We start from the raw sequence: 23,115 nt of genomic DNA on the forward strand, positions 1-23,115 counted from the left end.
GCGGCGGCGGGTCCGCGCTCCGGGCGCTCGGCGCTCAGCGCTCAGTCGCCATTTCCCGCCTACCGACCCGCTGCACCGCACCGAGGGACCCGGATGGCAGCGGGGCCGCCGCGCAGGCGCGCCCGGCCGGGGGAGGGGGCCGGGCCGGGGCAGGCCGGGAAGGAGGGAACGGGGCCTGGCGCGGCGGCGGCGCCGGGGCCGGCGGCAGCGGGACCGGCAGCGGGACGGAGAGCAGCGCCCGCGGTGCCCCGGCGGAGGAGGCGCGGCCGCTCCGGTGTCCTGGCGCCGGGCCGGGCCGGGAGGTGAGGGGAGAAGGGAGAGAGGGAGCTCTGAGGAGACCGCGGGGCGCGAGCGGGGCGGGGGGCGAGCGGCGAGCGGGAGCGAGTCCCGGCCCTGCCCTGCCCTGCCCGCGGCCCCCGGCCCTTCCGGCGCTCCCCGGAGCAGCAGCGGCAGCGCCGGGCAGCCCTCGCCGCGGACGGACGGACGGACAAACGGGCAGACGGACGGGCAGCACCGCCCCGCGCCGGCCCCGGCCGCTCTCTCCCCGCGCTCCCCTGGGCACCGCCGGGCGCTCCCCGCTCCCAGGCCGGCCCGGCTGGCTCCCCCTCCGTCCCATTCCCCAAGCGTAGGGCAGCGCTGGCTTGCGGTTTCGGTTGCTGTTTTAAGTCGCCTGTGGAGAGTGTTGTGAAGTTTTATTTCCGCTTTCTCTTTTTTTTTCTAGGCAGCCTCTTTGTGTGGGAAATGCTGAGGATGCTGCGTGCTTTACTATTTGAAGGGCTTAATGAAGCAGCTTGGCCATCTCTTGCAGTACAGCAGCATGTAGTGAGGTTACATTTCTCAGCTCAATGCTACTGAACTTGGATATCTTAATTTTTCTTTTGATGATCATTTCTACTTACCAGTCTTTGTAACAGAAATCGGTTTTCAGGTTCCCCTGTGTTATGACAGGATAACATCTCAAGGTACTGCCCAGAGTGGAAGGTTTTTACAGGACTATCTGGCATCCTCTAATTTAGCAGTGAAGAAACTTACACGGGTGTTGTGTTTCCTGGTACCTGTTGACTCCCTGCTTAGCTTTTGAACGTGGATCACATTATAGAAGTCCCAGCTTTCTAGTCACCTAAAATATTCATTGGCTTGTTAAAGAGAAGTACATCTGCTCCTGTGAAGCCAAGATTTGTTTTAGAATTCTGTCACAGGACTCTGCTAGTCTGTCTTTAACAGAAGACACTATAAAGCTAATTTTACCATAGAACTATAAAGCTAATTCTACCATAGAAAAGAGGTTGTAGGAAGGCAGTGGAAACACATTCAGAACAGGGAACCATATTCCTTTAAAGCATTCAGGTATTTCTTGTGAATATTTTGTGAATGATCAGCTGTGAAAAAGGTTAGTTTGGGCATGTTGGAGCCTCATTAAGATGGTTTGGCAGTCCCTGAGGAGGAACCTGTATGGCAGGATAACTGTGTGATGTCTCACACTGTCACCCCAAAAGGACAGTCACTGATACTTAGAAAGTGGGAGTTTTGGGAAATGGTGGGTGGAAATACTCTCTCAAGCCATGTAATTAAAATGAAACAAGCGGCCAGAAGAGCTGATCCAGCAAGATTCAAAGCAAGCAGGTATTTGTGTGAGCACCAGCATGCCAAAAACACTCTGACAAGAGATCAAACGTGTGACTCAGGGTTCAAACTGATCTTTATGGCAAAGAGAACTGCCCTTTTCTGTGTAACAGGATATCAAAATTTGTTTTTCACAGTACCTGATGCTCTCCTCGAGTTCCCTGGTGCTGAATTAGGGAGAAGGGGCTGGACTGGCAGGAAAGGGGATGTGGAAAATCTCCTTGCTGATGGTGCTGCTGTGCAGGGAGCAGTTCAGATGTCCCCATGGAGCACAGCCTCAGCCCCGTGGGCAGTGTGAAACCCTGTGCTGGCACACAGAGCTCAGATGTGTGTTTGGGCTGAAGAAGAGGCTGAGCTGGCAGCAGTGGGCTTCCCCTGGCCACAGGATCTGGGCTCCTGGGACATCTGAGGAGCACGTTTGCTTCCCTTCAGAGAGACACTGCAGGGGAAATGTGCCCTTGTCAGACCACTGCCCATTCCTGCACTGGATCCCAACTGCTCCTGGAAGGCATTCCTCAGGGTTTGGGATTTCCTCCAGCTCTGTCCCCGAGCCTTGCAGAGCCCTTAGCTCTGTGTTTATACACCATATAAACTGACGTGCTGCAGAGTGAGCTCCCTGGTGGTGCAGAGCTCATGTGGGGCAGGTGTTTGCAGCATCTTCAGCTCAGGACTGGGTGGGGTTTATTCCAGTTCCACTTTCAGTTTAACTTCAGTATCTGGCACTTCTCAGCAAATTCAGGAGTCTTCTTTGGGTTTACGTGTTACAATTGCCCATTTCCAGTGTTTGCTGTCCCTGTTGCCTTTCTGAAGGGGAGCAGTTCCATCGGATAGCTGACCAGAGGTGAGAGCAGCAGCTCCCAGGCTGTGCTGCTGCTCCATCCCCGGCGTCTGGGAGCCCGTCTGGCTGTCCAGGAGCAGCTCCAGACTCGCTGCTCTCACTGCAGACACTCCAGCTGACAGCACCAGGGATTCATCTGCTCCCAAAGCCCGCAGAAACACATGGGAATGAGCCTTGTGTTTGATCTGGCACAGTGCAGCACCAGAGAGTGGCATGAGACATTCCTGCAGGGATGGAAATGCACAGCCACCAGTAGTCAAACCTGCTTTTGGGAAGTTAAACTGTAGATTATCCATCCCAGTAATCCCAGTGTGGCTATACAGGGTTTCATATAGGTTGAGGAATTGGAGTATTATGGTTTCTATATTGGCATAAAAATGTTCAGGCATAAATATCATTACTCTGTTTCTGGCTGGCTTGAAAATTCCACTGCACTCTCCTAAATAGGGAGAGATGGCCCCGGTTGGTTTTGTGGGTTTGTTTTCCTGTTTTATTTAAACTACAGAAATCTGGTCTCAGTGCTGGAGCCAGCTGGAACAGCAGGACACTGCTCCTCCTTATAAAGTGCCTAATCTCACATTTTCTAGTTCACTGCAGCAAGATTTGATCCTATGAATATTTTGGTCAGTCTCCTCAAGGAAGGGTCCCAGGTCACTTCAGCTGGAAGTTCCCTGTGTGGGTGCCAGGTTACTGAAGGCTCCGTGTATCTCCTGGAGCAGGGATTGCAGCTGGCAGATTTATGGCATGTGGAAATTCTCCTTAAAAGGGATAAAGGAGAAAGTTTTCAGATAGAGAATTTCTTCAGAGATGTGTGTGTACAGGGAAGTGGGTCCTGCTGAGAGCTCAGGACCTCCAACCACCACATGAATGAGCATCACTCAGTCCATTGTGCAAACTGCAAACAGGCAGTAAACAGATTTATAGAGAAGAAACCTTTTGTACTTTCTGCATGTACTACTTCAGAACACTCACTCACCAGCTCTTCTGTCCTGCAGGCTTTGGATTTCCCACTGTTGCTGGGTTTGCAAATATGAAAATGTAAAATGATAACATTTAATAAAATCCACAAACCATTATCTTGTGTCTTTTTGTTTCTTGTTACCTCAAAGTATCTTCAGCTCTTCATGGCTATTAAGATGCTGAAAACTATGAGGGTTTGTTTCATCCAGAACTGGGTTTTACCTTTTGGCAAGATCCTGCCCATCAGTTTGGTTTTCCTCATTTTGAAATTAAAATGGGTTCACCAGTGATTGGTTGTTTTTGTGGGATCCATGTGACTTTGGGAAAGCTTTGGCAGAGTCTGCTCGCTGAAAACCTCCAAATCTGGGCAGCGAGGACTGGCTGGAGTAACTGGAGCTGTTTCTCTGGCGTTTCTGACACTGCCTGAACTCATCCCTCAGCCCCGGCAGTGGGATCTCAGCTCCCTGCTGTCTGAAATGCATTGCCACGTGGATCCCAAGGGATCTGGAAGTGGAGCCTCGGGCCCAGCACTGGGTGTGCTGGTTGAAGCGTGGGCTGGCCGTGGTGGGCAGAGGCTTTGTTGGGTTTCTGCTGTGGGGCTGCAGTGTGAGAGGCAGTTTGGTCGCAGTCTCGCTGGTGCTGAGGGAAGCAGCTGCTCGAGATCTGTCAGCGTTGTCGGTGCTGCATTGCCATGGCAACGGGAGCGCTGCACACAAACGGCACAGGGATGTCGGAGCAGCATTTCACAACAAACCGGGCTGCTCTGTGCTCACAGCCTGCACAGCCCGGCTGCAGGGGCACCTGTGAGCCCACCACTCTGCAGCTCCTGCTTGGAGTCCTTGTGGCCTCCTGGACCCTCACCAGAGCCCCTTGCCCTTCCTGAGCTGGGGAGCCCAGGACTGAACACAATGCTCCAGGTGTGGCTGCACAAGGGTGAAGCAGAGTAATCGCTCTGACAGAAAAAGGAAAAAAAAGAGAAAACATGGAATGCAAGAAAAAGAAAAGGCAGAGGAGAAGGAACATGGAGCAAGTGACCTTCAGCACAGGGGCCCAAAAGGGATGGTCCTGGTGATGGGCAGGGAAGGGAAAAGCAGCTGAAGCTGTGAGTACACAATGGTCTCATGGCAACATTTCAGAAGTAGCTCTCTGTTTAGGGGTCTCCCAAGCTGTGCCATGTGATGCTGCACTACTTTGGAGAATGTGGGGTTCAGCTGGAACCAGGACACGGCACTGAGCTGGAGTTCCACTTTTTAAATGCAGAAACTGGGAGGAATTTTATTTTGCCATTGACACTTGAAGTAATAATAAACTGTCTTAAAAACCCGTAAGATAATTGTACAAGCATTGAACTTTATTTAAGAGGTTCACTGAGCTGCCAAGGAGCAAACCTGACCCATTACTTCAGCCCAGCACCAGAGCACAGGGATGAGTTCAATCACCCTCACCAGGGCCATCAGCCTGTGTCCTGGGGGAGCAGGGGGGACAATCCCCTTCATTCCCACCACTGCAGAGCAATGGAATCATCCCCATCAATTCTGAGTGTGAATACAGAATACAGAAAAGGGTCTGACTTACAGGTCTGATGGAGGAAACCAAACCGTGGGATGTGCTGGGTGCTCAGGATCAGGGCATTGAACTGGAAATGAACTGGAGTGGCTGGAGCTGGGATGGACACTGGGACAGCAAACCAGCACCCACAGCGTGTTTACCTGGGCACAGGCTGGTCCTTCCATCCAGGGGCTGACACAGCTGCTGGAGAGGTGTCTCTCTGACAAACTTACCCTCTTGAACACAAGGATTTCCTACAAGCTGCAAATTATTTCTATCACCTTTTAAATCGAGCTATTAGTTGCACAGCTTTTTTGGGATGTATCGAATTATTCAAGTCCTACTACAGATTTGCAGCTCTAGCTATGAGATGTGGTCACTGCACAGGAGCTCAGTGGGATGTGGTGCTGGGTTGCAGTGAGGAAGCAGCAGTTACTGCACCATTCAGTTCCCAGTCCCTCTGACATGCCATTCTCACTGCTGTACAAGCCCCAGCACTCGGGAGCAGCAGCTCTGCCACACAGGTGGGACTGTAGAAAAGGAGGTCTTGGCTGTACGTGGCTTCCACAGTGGCTTTGTTACATCAGGTACAAACTGTACAAGTTCTCTGGGTTCCGAGTGTTCTACGTGGCAGAAACAGTTCAGCCTGTGTTTATAGACTGGGTTTAAGTGTAGAGATTATTACAGGTAAGGACCAGGCTGAGTAACCAGCTCCATGTAACAGCAAAGATGTGGGTTTAATACAACCTGCAACAGTACAAATATGTACATATGTACAGAGGGGGTCCTCTCCTCCTGCTGCTGAGCACTCTCGGCACTTGATCCTCAGCTTCCCTGGAAGCAGGAAACACTGGAGTAAAACAGGTCCAGTTCTGCAGCACCTCAGGGTCCTGGGTTGAGCTCTCTGTGCCCGGGGCCTACAGGACCCCCTCGCTGAGGCGGGACTTGCTGTAGTCCCCCAGGTCGTTCTGCAGGTCTCGCTCCTCGTCATCTGCAATTACACATTGCAATTAGATCGCAACTGAAATGCTCGGGTCAGATCTGATTTGGTATCACTGAGAAAACACCCAAGTGCAGTTCCCAGGACATGCTGCTAAAGGGCACAGCCCTGAGCTGGCCAGGGCAGTGACAGGATGTGTCCAGCCCAGCTGTGAGTGCTGCAGGGCAGCCCCAGCTCACAGACTGCCTGGCTGCAGACCCTGCAGCACTGCCACACCAGCTGCTGCCTTTGACACTGCCTATCAAGCTTTCAAACTCCCCCACTAAACCCTGCTCCAAGTGCCATGCCCACAGCTGACACCATTCACAGAGGGTGGGAACCTCAGGGACTAGCACAGGGAAGTCACTGGGACCCCTTCCTTACCAAGGGCCTCCCTCCCTCAAAAAGTGAAAAACCCTAAAACTTCCATTTGTTCCAACTCATAAGCTTTTCCTGCACCTCAGAGCTATTCATCAGGAAAGACTCTTGTTCACAGCAAAGGAAATCCAAGCTGAGCTCCCCCAGCTCCACCTGGATCTCTGCACCCCTTCCCACCCAGCACCCCGGGAGCCAGGCAGGGGCCTGAGGGGCTGCTCCAGCAGCAGAAGGCTGGAGTTCACTGCATGACACGGGTTTGTTCCACAAGAAAGTGCCACCACAGCACCTGGATGTCCTGGGGTTACCCCCCTCCGCCATCCAGCCATCACTAACAGACATTGTAGAAGCTGCCACCTTCAAACATCCCCTTGCCCTTCAGCAGGTGCCTGAGGGCAGAGCCAGGCTGGTGCTGCCCTGCCCCAAGGAACATCACCCAAACTGGCTATTTCCCCTGGAAAATTTCAGTCTAAGCCTGCACATTCCTGGAGGCAAGAGAAGCCATGTGGAATCCAGTGGCTTTGCAGCACATGCCACAGGCTTTGTTCAGCCTGATGCAGACCCGGGTGATGTTTACCTGACAGTTTTTAGACAGAAATTCTCGTTTCTTTCTTCCCCTCCCTAAACAATTATAACCACCCTCCCTTCAACCCCCCATTCTGCCCTCTCCTGCCCTGCAGACAAATCAGTATAAAGCCTGAAGCAGGGCACTCTTTCTGGAATACTGCCCTAGAAGCTCCACCAGGCACCCTCAAATCACAGCTCAAGCCAACACGACAAGTTATTGAGGAACAACAGAACAAAGCTTGGGAAATGTGGTTTGAGGTAGAAACACATCTGTTCAAATGATCCCACAGGAAGAAGCTTTCAGAAGTCACCCTATAACCCCAGCTCTTAATCCAGTCTGTCTATACAGAGACAAAGAGGGGTTCATCAGCAGAAGGACCTTCCCCAAGTTCAAATCCCAAGCCACCAGAGCAGGGACCTTGCAGGGACCCCACCTGGAATGGAAATGTTTGATGGGGTCACTGTCAGTCAGAGCTCTGTTTTTCCAAACACCACTCACACTGCAAGTTACACAAGCCCAGTCTCTGGGGTTTCACATTTTCCCACCACTTAGAGCTGCATCACACCCACCCTTTCCAAAGAGGCACTGGGGAATGCTGCCCCTGTCAGTGCAGCTGTTCAATCCCTGCTGCCTGAGCCACCAGCTCCCCCTCAAGACCCCAGAGCCAGGTACTCACTGATGGAGCAGCACAGAGCTCTGTGGGATGGGGACAGGGAAGTGGCAGCCACCCATGGTCTGGCTCTGCTCCCAGGGAACAAGGGACAGGACAAGAGGGAATGGCCTCAGGTTGTGCCAGGGGAGGCTCAGGTTGGATACTGGAACATTCCTTCACAGCAAGGGCTGTCCAGAGCACCTGCACTGAGCGAGGCAGATGGCACCAGCAGCACAGACTCAGCTGCAGCCACAACCTCCACAGCTGCATCCTGAAGCCCAGGTCAGGAACTCCTGCAGCGAGGAGCTGGGCAGGACCCACTGAGGGCTCAGGGACACACAGGAGACCCTGCACTCCCTGCCCACCGTGCCCAGCATGGCTCCCATGGAAAGTGCCATGGCAAGGGACACCTGCTACTGGAGCAGGCTGCTCTGCATGCCCCTGTGCCCAGCTGCCAGCCCAGGGACCACCTGCCAGACACACAAACCCCCTGTGAGTCCTGAGCACGAGGGGCACGCAGCAGCCTGCAGCTGGAGCAGCAGGCACTGCAGTCCATTGATAAGGTAATCAATTGGCACAGGTTCTGGTCCATCCCATTCCTTGTTGTTGTGCACGAGTTTCAAACTGCCAGCCCAGCCCAGCCTGCTGACACTGCACTCAGCTGCATGCTCACACAGTCAGCTGCTCTCTACTGGCTTTGCCCATTCATTTTGCCTAGATGCCAGTTAAATACAGTGCCTGAAAAACCTCCAGCTAAAAACTTATTAACTTATATAACTTATGAGCGTCAAAATCAGGGGGCCTGTAGGATTTTTGTTTCCTATTTCCCATTTCCTATTTTTCCCCCCTCTTTATTTTACACTTCCATTTAACTGGAAATACTCTCTGTTTACCCAACATCCTCACCCTGCAGACATGCAGGCCTGTCCCAAATATCCCCCAAGAGTGGATGGAGAAGGCAGACAAGGCAGGCAGAGGCAAGCGAGGGAGGCGATGCAGGAGCTGCATGCAGGGCAGGGAATGGCCATGCACACACAGGTGTTAGGCAGCACTGGATGAGGAGCTCCAGGGTGGGTTAGCAGAACACCACAAGCCTGTTGAATCTGTGTATAATGCACAAAGTGACACCTGGAATCACCACCTGAGGCCTCACTGCACACCAGCTCCAGGCAGGTGTGACAAGAGCAGGAATCAAACCACTTCATTCCTCTATTTGACAATTTAACAATGTCAAGGCCCAAAGCCCTCCCAGCCAGAGACCAGAGCTGGGGGTTTGGGTAAAACCATGTCTGGAATTTGGACTCTTGCTTTTCCTAGCAGGAGCTATAGACAACTGCAGTGAGATGCCAAAACCCTCTCTCTCACGACTTGCATTGATGCTGTCCCACAGAGAGCGAGACCAAATTTCAAGCTTGTTTTTCTGTCTGAGCAATTTGTGATCAGCTAAACCAGAGAGGCTTTACACAAATTCAACAAGTAACTCAGCATGGATTTATCACAATGGGATGGAGGTAAGGCCCAAGCTCACCTTGGACGTCTTCTTCTCCACCATCACCATCCTCTTCCTCATTGTAAGCCAGCTCGGCCTGTTTGTCTGCCTCATACTCACCCACGTTCCCATCATCCCCATTATAATCTGCCAGTTTAGAACCCTGCTGCGGGTCCACAGGGGATTCATTCTCATCAAAGAACCGGCCTGTGGAGTAGGAAAGGAGTGAGTCAGCAGCAGAGAGGAAAGAAACAGGGAGATCCTACACGAGAGCAGATCGCAGGGGAGGCAGTGGGGTCTGTGGCAGATCCAGCTGGAGAGAAAGGGGGGAGAGGGGAGAGGGCTGGGGCAGGGCTTGAACAAGGCTCCTGGAGCACCTCAGTGCAGGTGACACCTCTGTGTGACCCTCGTGACACCTGACTGTCCCACACTCCTCCCTCCACAGGAAGGGCTGAGTGAGCACCAAACAGCTCCACCTTGGATTGCCCACAGGCACCAACACAAGAATCCTCAAAAAGCACAAGAGCTCTCACTCTTGGAAGGGTCAGAAGCCAATTTGCTGAGGCCTGGCATTTTGCACACCCTGGAGCCAGCCAGTGCTGCCCTGGTGCCCTGCAGAGGGTGCCCTGCTGGCACGGGAGGGAGCCCAGCACAGGCCTGCCCTCACTGCCCGGCTTGGAAACTCTAGCTGGCTTTACACTCTGCCTCCCTAGCAAGCTGTGACCGCTTCCAAAATGCCCCAAATCCAGTATTTTCGTCTCCCAACAAAAATTTAAGAGTGGTTTCAGATCCTGAAACAATGCACAAGAAAAACAGGAATCAGCTGGAAATACAGAACGAGCAGGCAATCAGCCAGGCACATGGTGAGAGATTACTGGTGAGATGTCAGCTCAGAGCTGCTGTTTAATGGGATACAGGGAGATCTCCTCCAGCCCAGTGCTGGGGGGAAGCAGCTCTGAGTCTGCAGATGTCACTGGTCTGGAAGACTCTGTGTAAATGGGAAAGATGGGAATAAAGTGTGATACAATTCCTGCACACTGGGCACCAAGGCTGCCAGGGCAGGTGATGATTCCCAGTGCAAGAACTAATGGAGAAGTAAAACTGGAGCAAGATTTCAACATCAGGCTTAAAAATGGACAGATGTAGAAGTAAAATTATTCCCTAAAATAAGGTGTATGTAAAAACTAGGACAGAAGCAGTACCATCCTGCTTCTCTGTATGGGGAAAAGCAGCAGAATCACACCTAGCACACCTCAAACGTACAGGAGCACCAGTTTCAGGTATTGTCATAAAACAAGCAAGAAAAACACCCACAATCTGTTTAGAAATCCAAAGTTCCATACATTATTCATTGCCTGTTCATGTCTAATGGAGTGATCCTGTTGGTATTTTTGACACTGCATTATATACAAAACCCAGGTAGGACAGTGGGATTTGCTCATGTTAAACCCAAACTGAGCCATGGAAGACAAGGGCATGTACCCAACTTCCAGCAAAACCAGCCCGTGGGTAGCCAGAGACACTGTGACAAATGAATTGAAGTTGACAGAAGGAAAGGTTGGAGCTGATGAAGAGATCCCAGGAAATGCAGCAGGCCCACAAGGGCTACAGACTGAGCTCAGGGAGCACAGTCAGGCTGGTGAGCTCCCCCAGTGCCACCCCGGCCATGGCAGGGACACCTCCCACTGCCCCAGGCTGCTCCAAGCCCCGTCCAGCCTGGCCTTGGGCACTGCCAGGGATCCAGGGGCAGCCACAGCTGCTCTGGGAATTCCATCCCAGCCCCTGTCACCCTTCCCAATCTCCCACCCATCCCTGCCCTCTGGCAGTGGGAGCCATTCCCTGTGCCTGTCCCTCCATGCCTTGTCCCAGTCCCTGTCCAGCTCTCCTGGAGCCCCTTCAGGCACTCTAAGGTCTCCCCAGGCTCTTCTCTCCCCCAGGCTGACCGGTCCCACTCTGCACCCTGTGCTTCACAGCCCTCAGTCACCAACACCAGCCAGGCACCTGCCCACGGTGGGAGCTGCAGGGCTGGGCCACAGCTGGGCTCCTCCATACCAGGGGTGAGTTTGTCACCAATGGACCTCTCTGAGCATCAGGACAGACCCTTACACAAACCTGGATCAGCGATTTCCTTCCATGATAATATCTCTCCATCATTGCACTGTTAAAGGCTACAACCAGAGTTATTCCGAAGAGAAGAGACTAAGTGGGCACAATTCCTGACCCGCTGGTACCCCCTCCCAGCCCACAATGGAGACATTTCCTTCCCAGCTCCAACTACCCCCATCATTTCATCTGTGACCAGGGAAGAGAGACAACCATTAACAAACCCAACCACTGAAATGAGAAGTTCTCACTCCAGAAGTTTCTTCCAGAAGCTGCTTTCATAAAATAAGGAGCCTTGCACACCTCAGGATACACAGAATGGAAGCCAGGCCTGCCCAGGTTCTGTGACAATTTGTAATACACTTGTCCCTGCTCCATCACAAAGTTCTATGAGTGATATTAAAACAACCAAACTTTTCTCAGTTTTGACCAAACTCCTAGAATATTGTCCAAGAAGTGTACTGAAGTCAAGTAATAAAGTGAGTAAATCAGCATCCTGCATCTATCAAAGTTCTGACTTAAACAATTTAACCATGCAGTAATTTCCAAAAACATCTTAAATTCTGATATGGAAATGATCTTTTTAAATAACTGAATGTACATGTGAAAAACATCACATTAAAGCCTACCCTTTACCTAGGAACACATTATATTCCTTCTCAGACTCCCTCTCTGAAGTCACCCTCTGCAATGGTCCCCATTTTCCAGACAGGTACTTACACAGATAAAAAATGAAGGGATTTTTTCAATATACTGAAGTGTGTGATATTGGCCAACTTACTTTGCTTAATCTTCTGCAAGTCACTAACTCGGCTCTTTGGGATTTTTATCTGGTCTGGCTCAACCTTGTGCTCCTTCTGGGTGTCCACATTTTCTTCAAAATTCAAGTGCTGGAGAGAATTTGGAGGGATCTGCTTGGCAATGTCAGCGTTTCCATCACTGTCACTGGGCAAACCTACAACGGTGAAATGGGAAGTTACGCTCAGAATTTCAGCAGGACAGGACTGGAACAAGCCACCTGCAGTGCAGGCATCACCTGATCTTCTCTGACCTTCAAGCGACTTGATCAAACACGGAGTTTATTTTCTTTGGGTTTGTCTCTCTTCTAACTGCAATTCCTTCAAACCCTGTCACTGCAGGACTTTAAGTTCTCATGCCCTAAACCTTCTCCATGTCACCCTCAAGTGAGCCGTTCCCAGGGACAGGAGGAAAATCTGATTGTGGCTACCAAGAGATCAACAACCAACCCCTGAGGGGCTGGTGCAGCCCTAATCAGTACCCTGAGGAGGAACATGCATTTCAGTTACTCTGTCCACTTGAAGCACTTATCTTTCAAACTTCCAACTCAAATTTAGGTGTGATTGGTCAAAAGGCTCAGAAATTATTGGTTTGGAGGATACAAGAAGAGATCATACAATAGCAGCCCAAGTACCTCAGCCAGGTGAAAACACAGGCTTGGATCCTGCAGAAATTTATGCTTGGTTTTCTTCTTGTAACCAAAATACTGCCCCCCCTCACCTGCTCACAGGAATTTTACCTGGTGCCAGGTTTGGAGCATGGGGCTGTTCAGTTGGAAGATTGATAGCAGGCTGATGACCTTCACTTTTAGGAGCTGAAATAAGTGGCCTCTTTAAAGCTAAAACAGAACACAGGGACAAAAGTATTAATGTGAAACAAACACACTATTTACCTGGTCTTGCTCTAACAATCCTGTAAACTTATGGTTTTTTTTATAATTTTATAAATGAAAATATAAAAGGTAAGATTTCAGGAGGGGCATTATCCAAAACATTCCATTTTGAGAATTCCAACCTCTAAGGCACAGTAGAAATGATCTGATTTTACACCCCACTTGAATTTTATTACCACAGAGAGATTTTAAAAGCCTGCACTCACTGTGAACCACATGGTGTTCACACACAACATCTACATCACCAAGACCCAAATGTGAAAGAATGAAGAGTATTTCTCCTCACCAGTGGGAGTATCTTCAGCTTTAGCAGGGTCATTATCTTCTATTTCAGGCATGCCTGCATCTCCTCCTGGTTTGATTTTCTCTGCAAGACAAGAAAAGGATATTCTGCCTTACTAACCCTTCAGTCTGAAACGTGAATTTCCCTCTTGTGGAAAGCTCTAATTTAGAACAATCACTGCAGCTAATCAATGTACCTGAGCCAAACAATTCCTCCTTCTGCTTCAGAGAAATGCACAGTCTGGAGGCTGGCAAAGGATGCAACCCAACTGGCCCATTCTCTATCACAAATGCCCAAAAAAGGAAATACCTTTGCCATTTGCAACATGTTCTGAAGGCTCCTCATTCTTCACAATGTCTTTATCTTCCACCTCTGCAACGGTCTCAGGGATTGCCTGGTCACCATTGCTGGGGCTGACTGCAGTGTCTTTACTAGACTGAACTTTTTGTGTGGCCTGTTAGAAAAAATAGGGAGACAACATCAAACACTTCCCTGGAGATTACAAAATAAACATCCTCAAATTCAAGATTCATTTGGGTCAGCAAAACTGCATTTATGAATTCAGTGATCACCAAAGAGCAGAGAACTCTATGCACAAAGCTGGACCCTGCAAACACAACTGAACAGAAAATGTTCATCACAGCACAGCTGCAGGACATTTCTACTGCCATACACAGGTGTTAAGCACAACAAAAACAGGTTAAGGTAAGCCTTATGCCTCAGGTCAGAGCCTTGAAACAATTCTAGACTGTAAGAGAAGATGTGACAAGCTTGCTCTCAGTCTGCCCTATTATTTGAGATGTTTATAGATGAAGTAAGGAAACAAAATTTTAAGCATGTGTTTGCAGGAAAGAGGCCCAACTTCTACTGGCTTGATGTAATCACACCCTTGATACCATTCCAGCACCATCACAATTTGCATCACATTAGCACCTGAGGCCTCAGCAGAGCTCAGGCTCCCTCTGCAGCAACCTGGGCAAGGCTGTGAGAACACAGATCCCACCCTGGAGAGCTGAACAGAGATATCCATGTTACAGGCAACAACTGAAATCCTCAGCAGTGACATCATGGAGCAAGGCTGGAGCACAGCAAAGAATTTGGCCTCAGCTTCCAGCTCAGTCCACTGGGTGACACAGCAGGCAGATTTCTTGCACTAACACTCACTGAGGGCTGCTCAGGGGGATACTGAACACAAAGTTAGGGAAGAAATGTCCCAGGCCTCCACATCTCTGAGGCAAACAGCAGGCTCTGGGCTCTTCTCACTCAACACAAACTTTTTTGGCATTACCTTTTGTTCCCGAGCAATTTGGTCCATTAATTTCTTGATATTCTCTTCATGCTGCAGTCTCATTTCCTTGATCTGCTGCCCACACTGCAGGCTTGAGGAGAAACACACCATTAGTTACACTTCATTTGTTGGAGCTGCTCTCCCACAAATAAAATAAGGGTAAAAATATGAAGTGGCACAAAAAGCCAAACCTGAGCTATGACTAGAATAGTCTGTCCAAGAAGCCTGGTCCTGGCATGTATATGGAGTGGGAATGGACTGAATACAGTAAGCAAGCAGAGCTGGAAAAAAGTAGGCACAGAGCCGAGAAAACAGTAAAATAAAGAGAATGGCCTTGAATAGACTTCCTCCAGGAGCTGGAATGCAACCAAAAGGTCAAGCTGCACAGTTAATCTGTCCACAAATATTAATTCCGCTGGGAAAGCAACGTGTCTCCCCTGGCTGTCAACAGAGAAGGTGCACGAGTGCCACTATCAGTTACTGCTCCCAACTCAAATAACACCATCTGAATACACAGCCAGCTGCCCCAACTTCCCCAGCAAGCCACAACATCAGCCCAGTCACCAAAACTCCCATGTCCCACAAACTCTCAGCATAGCACAGAACTTTATGAGTGTAAAAGTTTCCAACACTTTCTCAAGAGTCAAATCTTCCTCACTCCTCAGAGCAGGAGTAGTTGTTCTCCCTGTTTCTCTATCATCAACTGAAAGGGCTGAAGTCAACTTAAAATTTCAATCTACACAAGGTGCTTTCAGCTTCAGCTGAAACAAATGAAACTACACTGCTAGAAAGGCAGCAATTAGCAATGCTGGTGACACAGGACTGTGTCCTTTAGACTCCTTCATGTGTTAATGAGCTAAATCTCCATGTTATAAAAAATACATTGACTTAAAAATGCAGAACGATTCCACTAAGTCAAGATTCTCCTTAGCTCCTATCTCACGCTGGGGGAAGGACTACAACATCACAAAGAACTTGAAAGTCAAACCTTCAGCTCAGGTGCATCACCAAATGAGCGCACACATGTTTGACGATTAGCAGACACGAGACTAATTAGCACTTTTTAGTAAATACAGGTCCCACTCACACACACCAGGCTGCAGCTGCCAACACTCCTGAGGACATACCTGTCATACTCCAGCCTCCTTGTCAGGTACGTGTTGTTCTTCTTGTACTCGTGCAGCTGATCTTCCTGCCGGATGAACTCCTGCCGCAACTCTGCCAGTTGTTCTGCGCCGAAAGAGCAAAACCACCATGAATACAGAAAGATAAGAAAAAATGTCCCGTGGCAGACAGCATTTCCAATATTGCTAACTAAGTAACACATTGCTCAAGTTTCAAGTCTAGACATACTTTAAAGGTTCTTAAACCAATTTGAAGAAGATGCCACTTTACTCATGTGTCCCAGATGGCAGCATGAATTAGAGACAAATTCTTCTGATACTATGCCCATCTCCCTAAGTGTTTCTGCACCTTTGCATTCAGAAACCTTGCACAACGCTATTTCCCTTATCTGCTGGAAATGTCCATAATTTCCTGAATGGCTCTGTCACTGAGTAACACAGAAGTGCTGCCAAGTTGCTCCAGGCAGGATGCTCAAACACCGTTTGTGGCAGTGAGTGTACAAAAGGAGGCACCCTTCTGCTACCCGTAAAGTCAACACACATTTCCCATCTTCACAACTGCTCTAGAAGCTCTCCCTGCTCCTCAGGCTAGGAATAATGAAGCTCCCTACTATTTGAAGCTGCAGCTACATGGATACAGGCAGAGCCCATGTGTGTTGTGTGCAGGCATGTTCAGATGTGATCACGTTCTGGCTCCCTCTGAAGTGCTCTGAATAGAGCAACACCCCAGGCATTATAATCATGCCTGCACAGAACTGCAGAGATGTGTCCTGGACCCTTTCTAACCTGGCATAACAATCACAGTGTTTCTGATCAAACTCTACTAAACAGCATATTTGGCCATGAAAATGATTCCACTGTCTTGCAACTCAGCAGTGCCAACACACATCCTTTCTGCAGCAAGGTGAGAGCCAGCTCTGCACTTACCCACACCAGGTAACAAACACAGTGAGATTTCCCATTATGAGAAATGTGAAATTACGAGCTCCAGCATCACCAGATCCTTCATTCATACTGCATTCTGCAGCACCTGGGCAGCTAAAATGCACAACTTCAGCCTGCCAAGTGAGTCTGGCCATACATCCCTCACCCTTTAGCCGATGTATGTCTGCCATCTGATACGAGATGTTGTTCTGCAGCTTCATCTGGAAGGAAGAAAAGGATTAATAAATACAGGTGACCAGCAGGCTGGGGAGGGTTTGGGCTGTGAAGACTCAGGTGTGTCTGTTTGCTTGGTGAAGCAACGTATGGACAGGATTATCAGAGTGACGTGCACAAAGTTCCTGTAAATCTGAGAAATGTGTATTTAGTGAGTGTAAGTGACATCACCAAACTAAACACTGTGTTCAGGCTTTGCTAACAAAGGCTTAAATTTTAATTCCAGAACATATTTATATAAAAAAAACTAGATTGTCTCAACTAAAATAAACATGCTGCATCCTGATATTGCAAGAAGGACAGTAAACAGCCAATGTCAAAGCACAGGTGGATAAAAATAAATACAGCATTAACAGCAAAACCAATTGTTACCTAAGATATATCATAGAATTGTTATATTTAAATAGCTCTTTTATATGCTGCTATCTAACATCCTAACACATTTTATTTTGAGAGAGAATCTCACACCAGTAAACAACAACAGCTTTTAATTTGGCATTTTTAGTAAGGAAAAAAATAGTTACAATAAGTAAGAAATGCACCTACACAAAGTCCTGAAGTAAAGATGCTTTGTTTTGTCATTACATAAAGACAAAAACCAGCAGGAACAAAGAGAAAGATGAATGTGTGGAATATTCTGAGAAAGCAGGTAAAAACCCCTGCCTGCCCTCAGGCCCCTCGGGTGCTGTGGCTGTTTTCGTTGCAGTTTCACAGTGACACAAAGGGCAGCTGCAGGAAGGTGCTGAGCAGGGCTGTCACGCGTGGGTGACAAGGTCAGCATCACCTCTGGGAACAGCACACTGCAGTGCCAGCCCAGCCCCTTGGCCAGGACCTGGTGGGACACACATGGGGACACACCAGGACACGGGGCTGTTTCAGTTCCCCCCACAGTCCCTCAAGTGTCCGTGTCTGTCACCTCCGTTTCCTGCCAAAAAACCCCAAAACACACCTGCCCTGTCTTTAGGACTTCCTCCCTGCACCTGAGCCTTCCCTTTTATCAAATTCTTCATTCTGTGTTTCCCATTGTGGCCTTGTTGTTACGAAAGCACTCTGAGCAGGCTGACCCCTCTGTCCCGTGTGGGTATGATCAGGCATCGCTGCCTCGGCCCTCCGGCCATGCAGGAACTGCAGCGATGGTGCTCTCCTGCAGCACAGTGCACATGAACACCCCACAGCTCTGGGCACGCAGCAGAGGCTCCAAGGGCAGCAGAGCTTTTGTGCCAGCCTGCAGGATCCTGGCTGACCCTGCCTCACCCCTGGAGCACAGGCAAATCCTGACCCATGCCCAAAACCAAAGCCAAGGGGGCTCTAGGGCCTGGAGAGGCACCACCACGGCTCCCACCTATCACAGGACACAGCACTGCTTCACCCAGGGCTTTTCCCAAAAAAGAAAGCAAGCAGAACAGGACAATTCTAGGCACAGAGCAGAAAAATTAGTAAAATAAACAAAAGAGCCTTGAACATATTTCCTCCAAAGCCTGGAACATAACTGAAAAGTCCAGCTCCACAGTTAATCTGTCAGCATTTATTAATTCCACCAGGAATGTGATCTTTAGGTAACCTGAGCCCTCTGACCACAGTGCTCTGAAAGAGGGACAAAATTACTCCCCAAAGGAACACTTTGGAGCGCCCTGGCAACGTCAGAGCCACGTTTGTCTCATGCTCTGCCCACCGAGGCATACAAGGCCCCCTCACAGGATGCACAAAGCAACATCTCAGCAGGGCCAGCCTTGTAGAGCTGCACTTCAAACACACAACTGGCCCTGCAGTGGGGACACACAAGGAAGGGGTCACACAGGGAAGCAGAAGACACAAGTCACCACCCTCCATCCACTGGGCACCCACTGTGCCAGCTGCCCCTCCAACAGGGGACAGGGGAGCAGGTGCACCCAGTGATTTGTTGTGTGAATGAACAAGTGTCTCCCCCTCTTGCAAAGCTACAGGCAATAATCATATTTTCCTGTATTCCACTCGAATGCAGTTATTCCCCAGAACCCAATACATCTGTGAACAAAGGAGATCCTGGGAAGTAGCAGGGCCTATTTTCAGACCCTCATCTATGAGAATCCCTCACACACAAACCCTTCCCACTGGCTCTTGCTGATCCCATAACCATGTGCCTGGCTGGGGGAGGGCTGCTGTCTGTGAGCAGGAGCTGCATGGAAATGTGCAGCACTTTTATCACACAGTCTTTCCTTTTGGTGATTTTGAGCTTCAGAGAAAAGTGACAGAATTTATATCCAAACCCGCTCAGCTGACAGCAAATGTCCCTCATCTGAAGGACAGAAAAGGAGGAAGCTTTTTTATGATTCATGGGATCTGTTCCACCTACACATGCAAAACCCACAATCCATGAGCCGTGGCGCAGGTCCAGCTCTTCCTGGGCCCCATCCTCCTTTGGTCTGGACCTGTTTGTATTGCTGAGCTCTCAGGGGCTCCTCAGGGCCTTTCCAAGCACTTGGGATGGAGAAAAGAAACCCTCTGCAGCCCAATGAGCCCTGCACAGGAAAAAAACCCACCAGAAATCCCATGCATGGTCATGTGGCAACCCTCCAGTGGATCCTGAGCTGTGAATCTTGCGGTGTAACAACTCCACATTGCTGCTGTCAAGCTACAGCTTTGCAAACTGGGGAGTCACCAAGTTTTGGCAACAAAGAGCAGAGCCAGCTGCTGCTGGGGATGTTTGACTAAACAGTTCACCCCGAGCATTTCTGGGCAGCAGGTAAGGGCAGGGCAGCGTTGCAGAGCTGGCAGGGCCAGCAGCAGGCAGGGAATGAGAGGTGCTCCATGCACTGGGTTACTGCCACCTGGAAGCTCTCCACCACAGCCTCCTGCCAGTCCCACGGCAGCATGCTCACAGCAAATGGATGTGCTAAGCCATGGAAAAACCCCAAACCCAACGGCATGCTGCCAAAACCCCATGGAATTCCCAGGGAGCTGCTGCTACCTGAGCATGCAGCACCTGCCCAACTCCAAGGTAGGCACTACCCCTGCTCAGCTCTCACAGGGCGCTTCTAAAGAGACCTCCTTGTTTGTTCCAGGCCCAACAGACCCTCAGGAGCTCACCGCAGGAGGGCAGAATTCCCAAAAATTCATCTTTTCCTTTTCTTTTTAAACACAAGACACACTCCCATATTTGCTCCCAAAAGCAAACACCACCCTGGTGCAGTGTGACGGGCTCGCTCCACAAGCAGGGGACACAGGGGACAGCCAAGGGTTTGGCCTTGACTCCAGAAATCCCTGAGCCAAGAGCAGGCTGCTGCAGAAAGCAGGGCTGCCTCAGCACTGGGAAAGGCACTTGATTTATGTGACCACAAGGCAAAGAACCTCAGCTGAGGACAAAGGAGCACAAAGCACAACTGATGCTGAGACTCTTCAAATGAGTTTTCCTTAAAATGAGTCTGACTTTGTTGTGATCACTTGATACCAATGCTGGGGTTTTATTTCAGCTCCTGCATTTCACAAACAGATTAAGATCACAGGTAATGAGCAGTTGGGTCAGACAGACTTGGTAAATTCTATTTTGAGAGGGAAAAAATGATTATTCAAGCCTTTTTTGGTCAGACACTTTACATCTACTATTGTTTCCTTGCGACACACTTTCATTCTCTAAAACAAAGCTTTACTCTCTACTCTCACAGAAGCAGTAGTCCTTAAAAAAAGTCATTTAAAGGGTTTTAGGAAAACAATAAACACTGTTGCCACTGAGAAAAGACAGTGGCTTACATGGGAGGAAAAAAGGCCAGTGAGTGGTTTTTGATAAAATCCTGCTCTTCTGGCCTCTTAGGGCACTCTGAACATTTTGAACACAAGAGAGAGGATGTTCAAAAGCTACGAGCTCCCACGGCCTTAGCTGGCAGCTTCTGGAACAAAGGAGGAAGACTCACGGCACACGCTGCAGGCAATTAACACCAAATTTAATTTGGCAGGGGTACTGGGCAGGTTCCTCTGGCTGCCCTCTGGCCCTGCCCTGCGCAGTGCCACACTCAGAGTGTCAAAGCCCAGGCAGAGGGTGGGCAGGCAGGGGCAGCCAGCAGCAGCTCTTCCTGCCCCTGGCTCCAGTAAGCAGCGCTGCATCTACATCTCCTGCCCCAGTGTCCTACAGGAACACATCACATTATCCACAATAATACCAACTCCTTCATTAAAAGCCCCCCTTGTCATGCAGCCCAGTAACTGATCCCAGAATCCCTGAGGCTGGAAAAGCCCTCCCAGACCATCCAGCCCAACTTGTGCCCGATCCCCACCCTGTCACTGCCCAGCCACATCCAGGAATTCCCTGCACACCTCCAGCGATGGGGACTCCAAACCTCCCTGGGCAGGTCCAGTGCCTGACCACCCCTTCCAGGAAGAAATCCTTCCTGAACTGTGCCTGACAGCTTACCTGAATCCTGCCAGGGCAGTTTTACACCCACAGGCAGTGACACTAACACACCAAACAAGCTGACTGCCCTTTTGCAGACAGAAAGGAAAGTATCTTGGCTAAACCCCAACTGCTTCAGAATCACTGAATCACTGAGGCTGGAAAACACCTTTAAGATCATGGAGTCCATGTCACATTCAACTGGAATTTTCATTGCAATCTAAGGAAAAATAAAAATTAAAAATATGCTTGCTGAACAACCAAAGGGCTTAGTTTCAATGGCTCAGTAGGAAACATTAATACAAACTTAATCAGTTTAAGGGAGTCCAACTGTAGAACGTGATGTGTACATATTCGGATTTTTCTGTGACAACTCAATGCATTTCCTGAGGCTGTTCATCCAATGTGCAATAAGAAAGGGCCAGAAAACAAACCTAGCCAGCACTAACCCTGGAGAGTGTGGCATTTCCATAAATCCCACTGTGAGAACAGTGTTCAATGGGCAGAGAGATGACCTGCATGCAAATACACCCCACACACCCCCTGAGCAGGACTTGCGTGCTGAGCCCCGTGAACTTCCCCGTTCAGGACGGTTATGAAAGCACAACAGCGAAAGTTGAACCATTCACTCATCTTCCACAACAAAAGAAATCCCCAGGCCAGCCCCACTGAAAGGGCAAGCTGAATTTTCAATGAGCTTGGCTTCTCCAAGCCAAGGAAAATGACACGTTAGTCAGCAGCAGGGCTGTTTGGATTTTTTTTTCCCTCAAGTACACGCTGGCAGCATAAAAATCAGAGTGTGCTGTACCAGGCATTCCAAGAGGCAAGCTCAGGGTGCTACTGAACACCACACTGCTTTCATTTCCCTTGAAATGTAGTTTTTGCGTCGGGGTTCTTGAATGATCACAAAAGATCAAACATTCTCAGCAGAGACAGAAAGCTAAAAAACAATAAGTAAATTTGAAACAGCCGTCTGGAAAGGAGCGATCTCTCGGGATTTTCATTGTTCACAGGACATCTCCAGCTCTTTTGGGGGACGTTTGCAGAAAACAGAGAGCGCTGCAGCTGTCCCAGCGCCACCAAACCCGAGCCTCGGGGCTCGGTTCAGCGCCGGGCTGCAGAGGTTGCGGGGACACCTTGGGCAAGCAAGGTCCGGCAGTGCCCGGGGCTGAGCCGCCCCCTGCCCTTACCTTGCCGTCCTCGCAGCGCTTCACCTGGCCGTCCCTGGCCTGCAGCTGGCTGCTCAGGTGGGTGTAGTCCGCCTCCTTCTGCTCCAGCTGCTTCCTGTGCGAGTCCACCTTGCCCAGCAGGTCCGAGTTGCGGCGCTCCAGGCGGCCCCGCGCCACCTCGGTGCGCTGGGCCTGGCTCTGCAGCTCGGCCAGCTCCTCCCGCAGCAGGGCCTGCCGCGACGCCGCGTTCCAGCAGTGGAAGGCGAGCACGGCGATCACGGCCAGCAGCGCCACGAGCACCAGCGAGGGCAGGCGCCCGCCCCGGCGGTTCGCCCCGAACCCCACCATGGGGCAGGCCGCGGGCGGGGGCTTCAGGCGCGGCGGGGAAGGCGCTCAGGAGCCCTGAGCGTGCGGGGGATGTGAGGGGAAGGGGATATCCTGAGGGGGGAAAGAGGGAATGGCCGGGGGGAACTGGGGGGTCCGCGGGGAGGGGGGTGAGGTGGGGGGGTGAAGAAGGGAAGAGGCCCTGAGGGCAGCGGGCTCGGGGAGCTCGGAGAGAACGGCGGGAGGGAAGAGCCCGAGGGGAGCGGGCGCTGGCCGGCAGGGCTGTGCCGGTGCCGGTCCAGCCGAGCCGCCGCCGCCGGGCCGTGCGGGACCGACCGGCCGAGCCGCCACCGCGGCGCCCCGCCCGCCGCCCGCCCCTTGCGGCTCTCGCGAGAGGAGCCCGCGGAGCGCTCGCGAGAGCCGGGCCCGCCTGCCCTGAGGCGGCGTGTGCCGGGCGGTGGCGTGGTTGGATGGTCAGCGTGGCGGGGGTACGCTAAAGGACGTTAAAAACCTGTCCGTGTCACACCGTGCCGTGCGCGGGGAAACGCTAAAGGACATTAAAACCTGCCGGTGTCACACCC

General features: G+C 50.7%; 1 protein-coding gene across 2 annotated transcripts; it reads right to left on the reverse strand.

The window, feature by feature from the left end:
- Positions 1-4,746: 4,746 nt before the first annotated feature.
- GOLM2 (golgi membrane protein 2) lies at positions 4,747-22,676 on the reverse strand. Of its 2 annotated transcripts, XM_064722696.1 has the most exons (10): positions 22,232-22,676; positions 16,611-16,665; positions 15,524-15,626; positions 14,397-14,487; positions 13,418-13,562; positions 13,112-13,192; positions 12,673-12,771; positions 11,917-12,090; positions 9,072-9,239; positions 4,747-5,960 (listed from the first exon to the last, which is right to left on the reverse strand). In XM_064722696.1, the coding sequence occupies exons 1-10, from the start codon at positions 22,556-22,558 to the stop codon at positions 5,887-5,889; spliced, it is 1,317 nt and encodes a 438-aa protein (XP_064578766.1). In that variant the 5' UTR covers positions 22,559-22,676; the 3' UTR covers positions 4,747-5,886. The 2 variants fall into 2 exon arrangements, with proteins under 2 accessions (XP_064578766.1, XP_064578767.1); XM_064722697.1 differs by lacking the exon at positions 9,072-9,239.
- Between the last annotated feature and the right edge of the window lie 439 nt (positions 22,677-23,115).

This window comes from Zonotrichia leucophrys, chromosome 10 (genome assembly GCF_028769735.1).
Source record: "Zonotrichia leucophrys gambelii isolate GWCS_2022_RI chromosome 10, RI_Zleu_2.0, whole genome shotgun sequence".
Taxonomy (NCBI): domain Eukaryota; kingdom Metazoa; phylum Chordata; class Aves; order Passeriformes; family Passerellidae; genus Zonotrichia; species Zonotrichia leucophrys.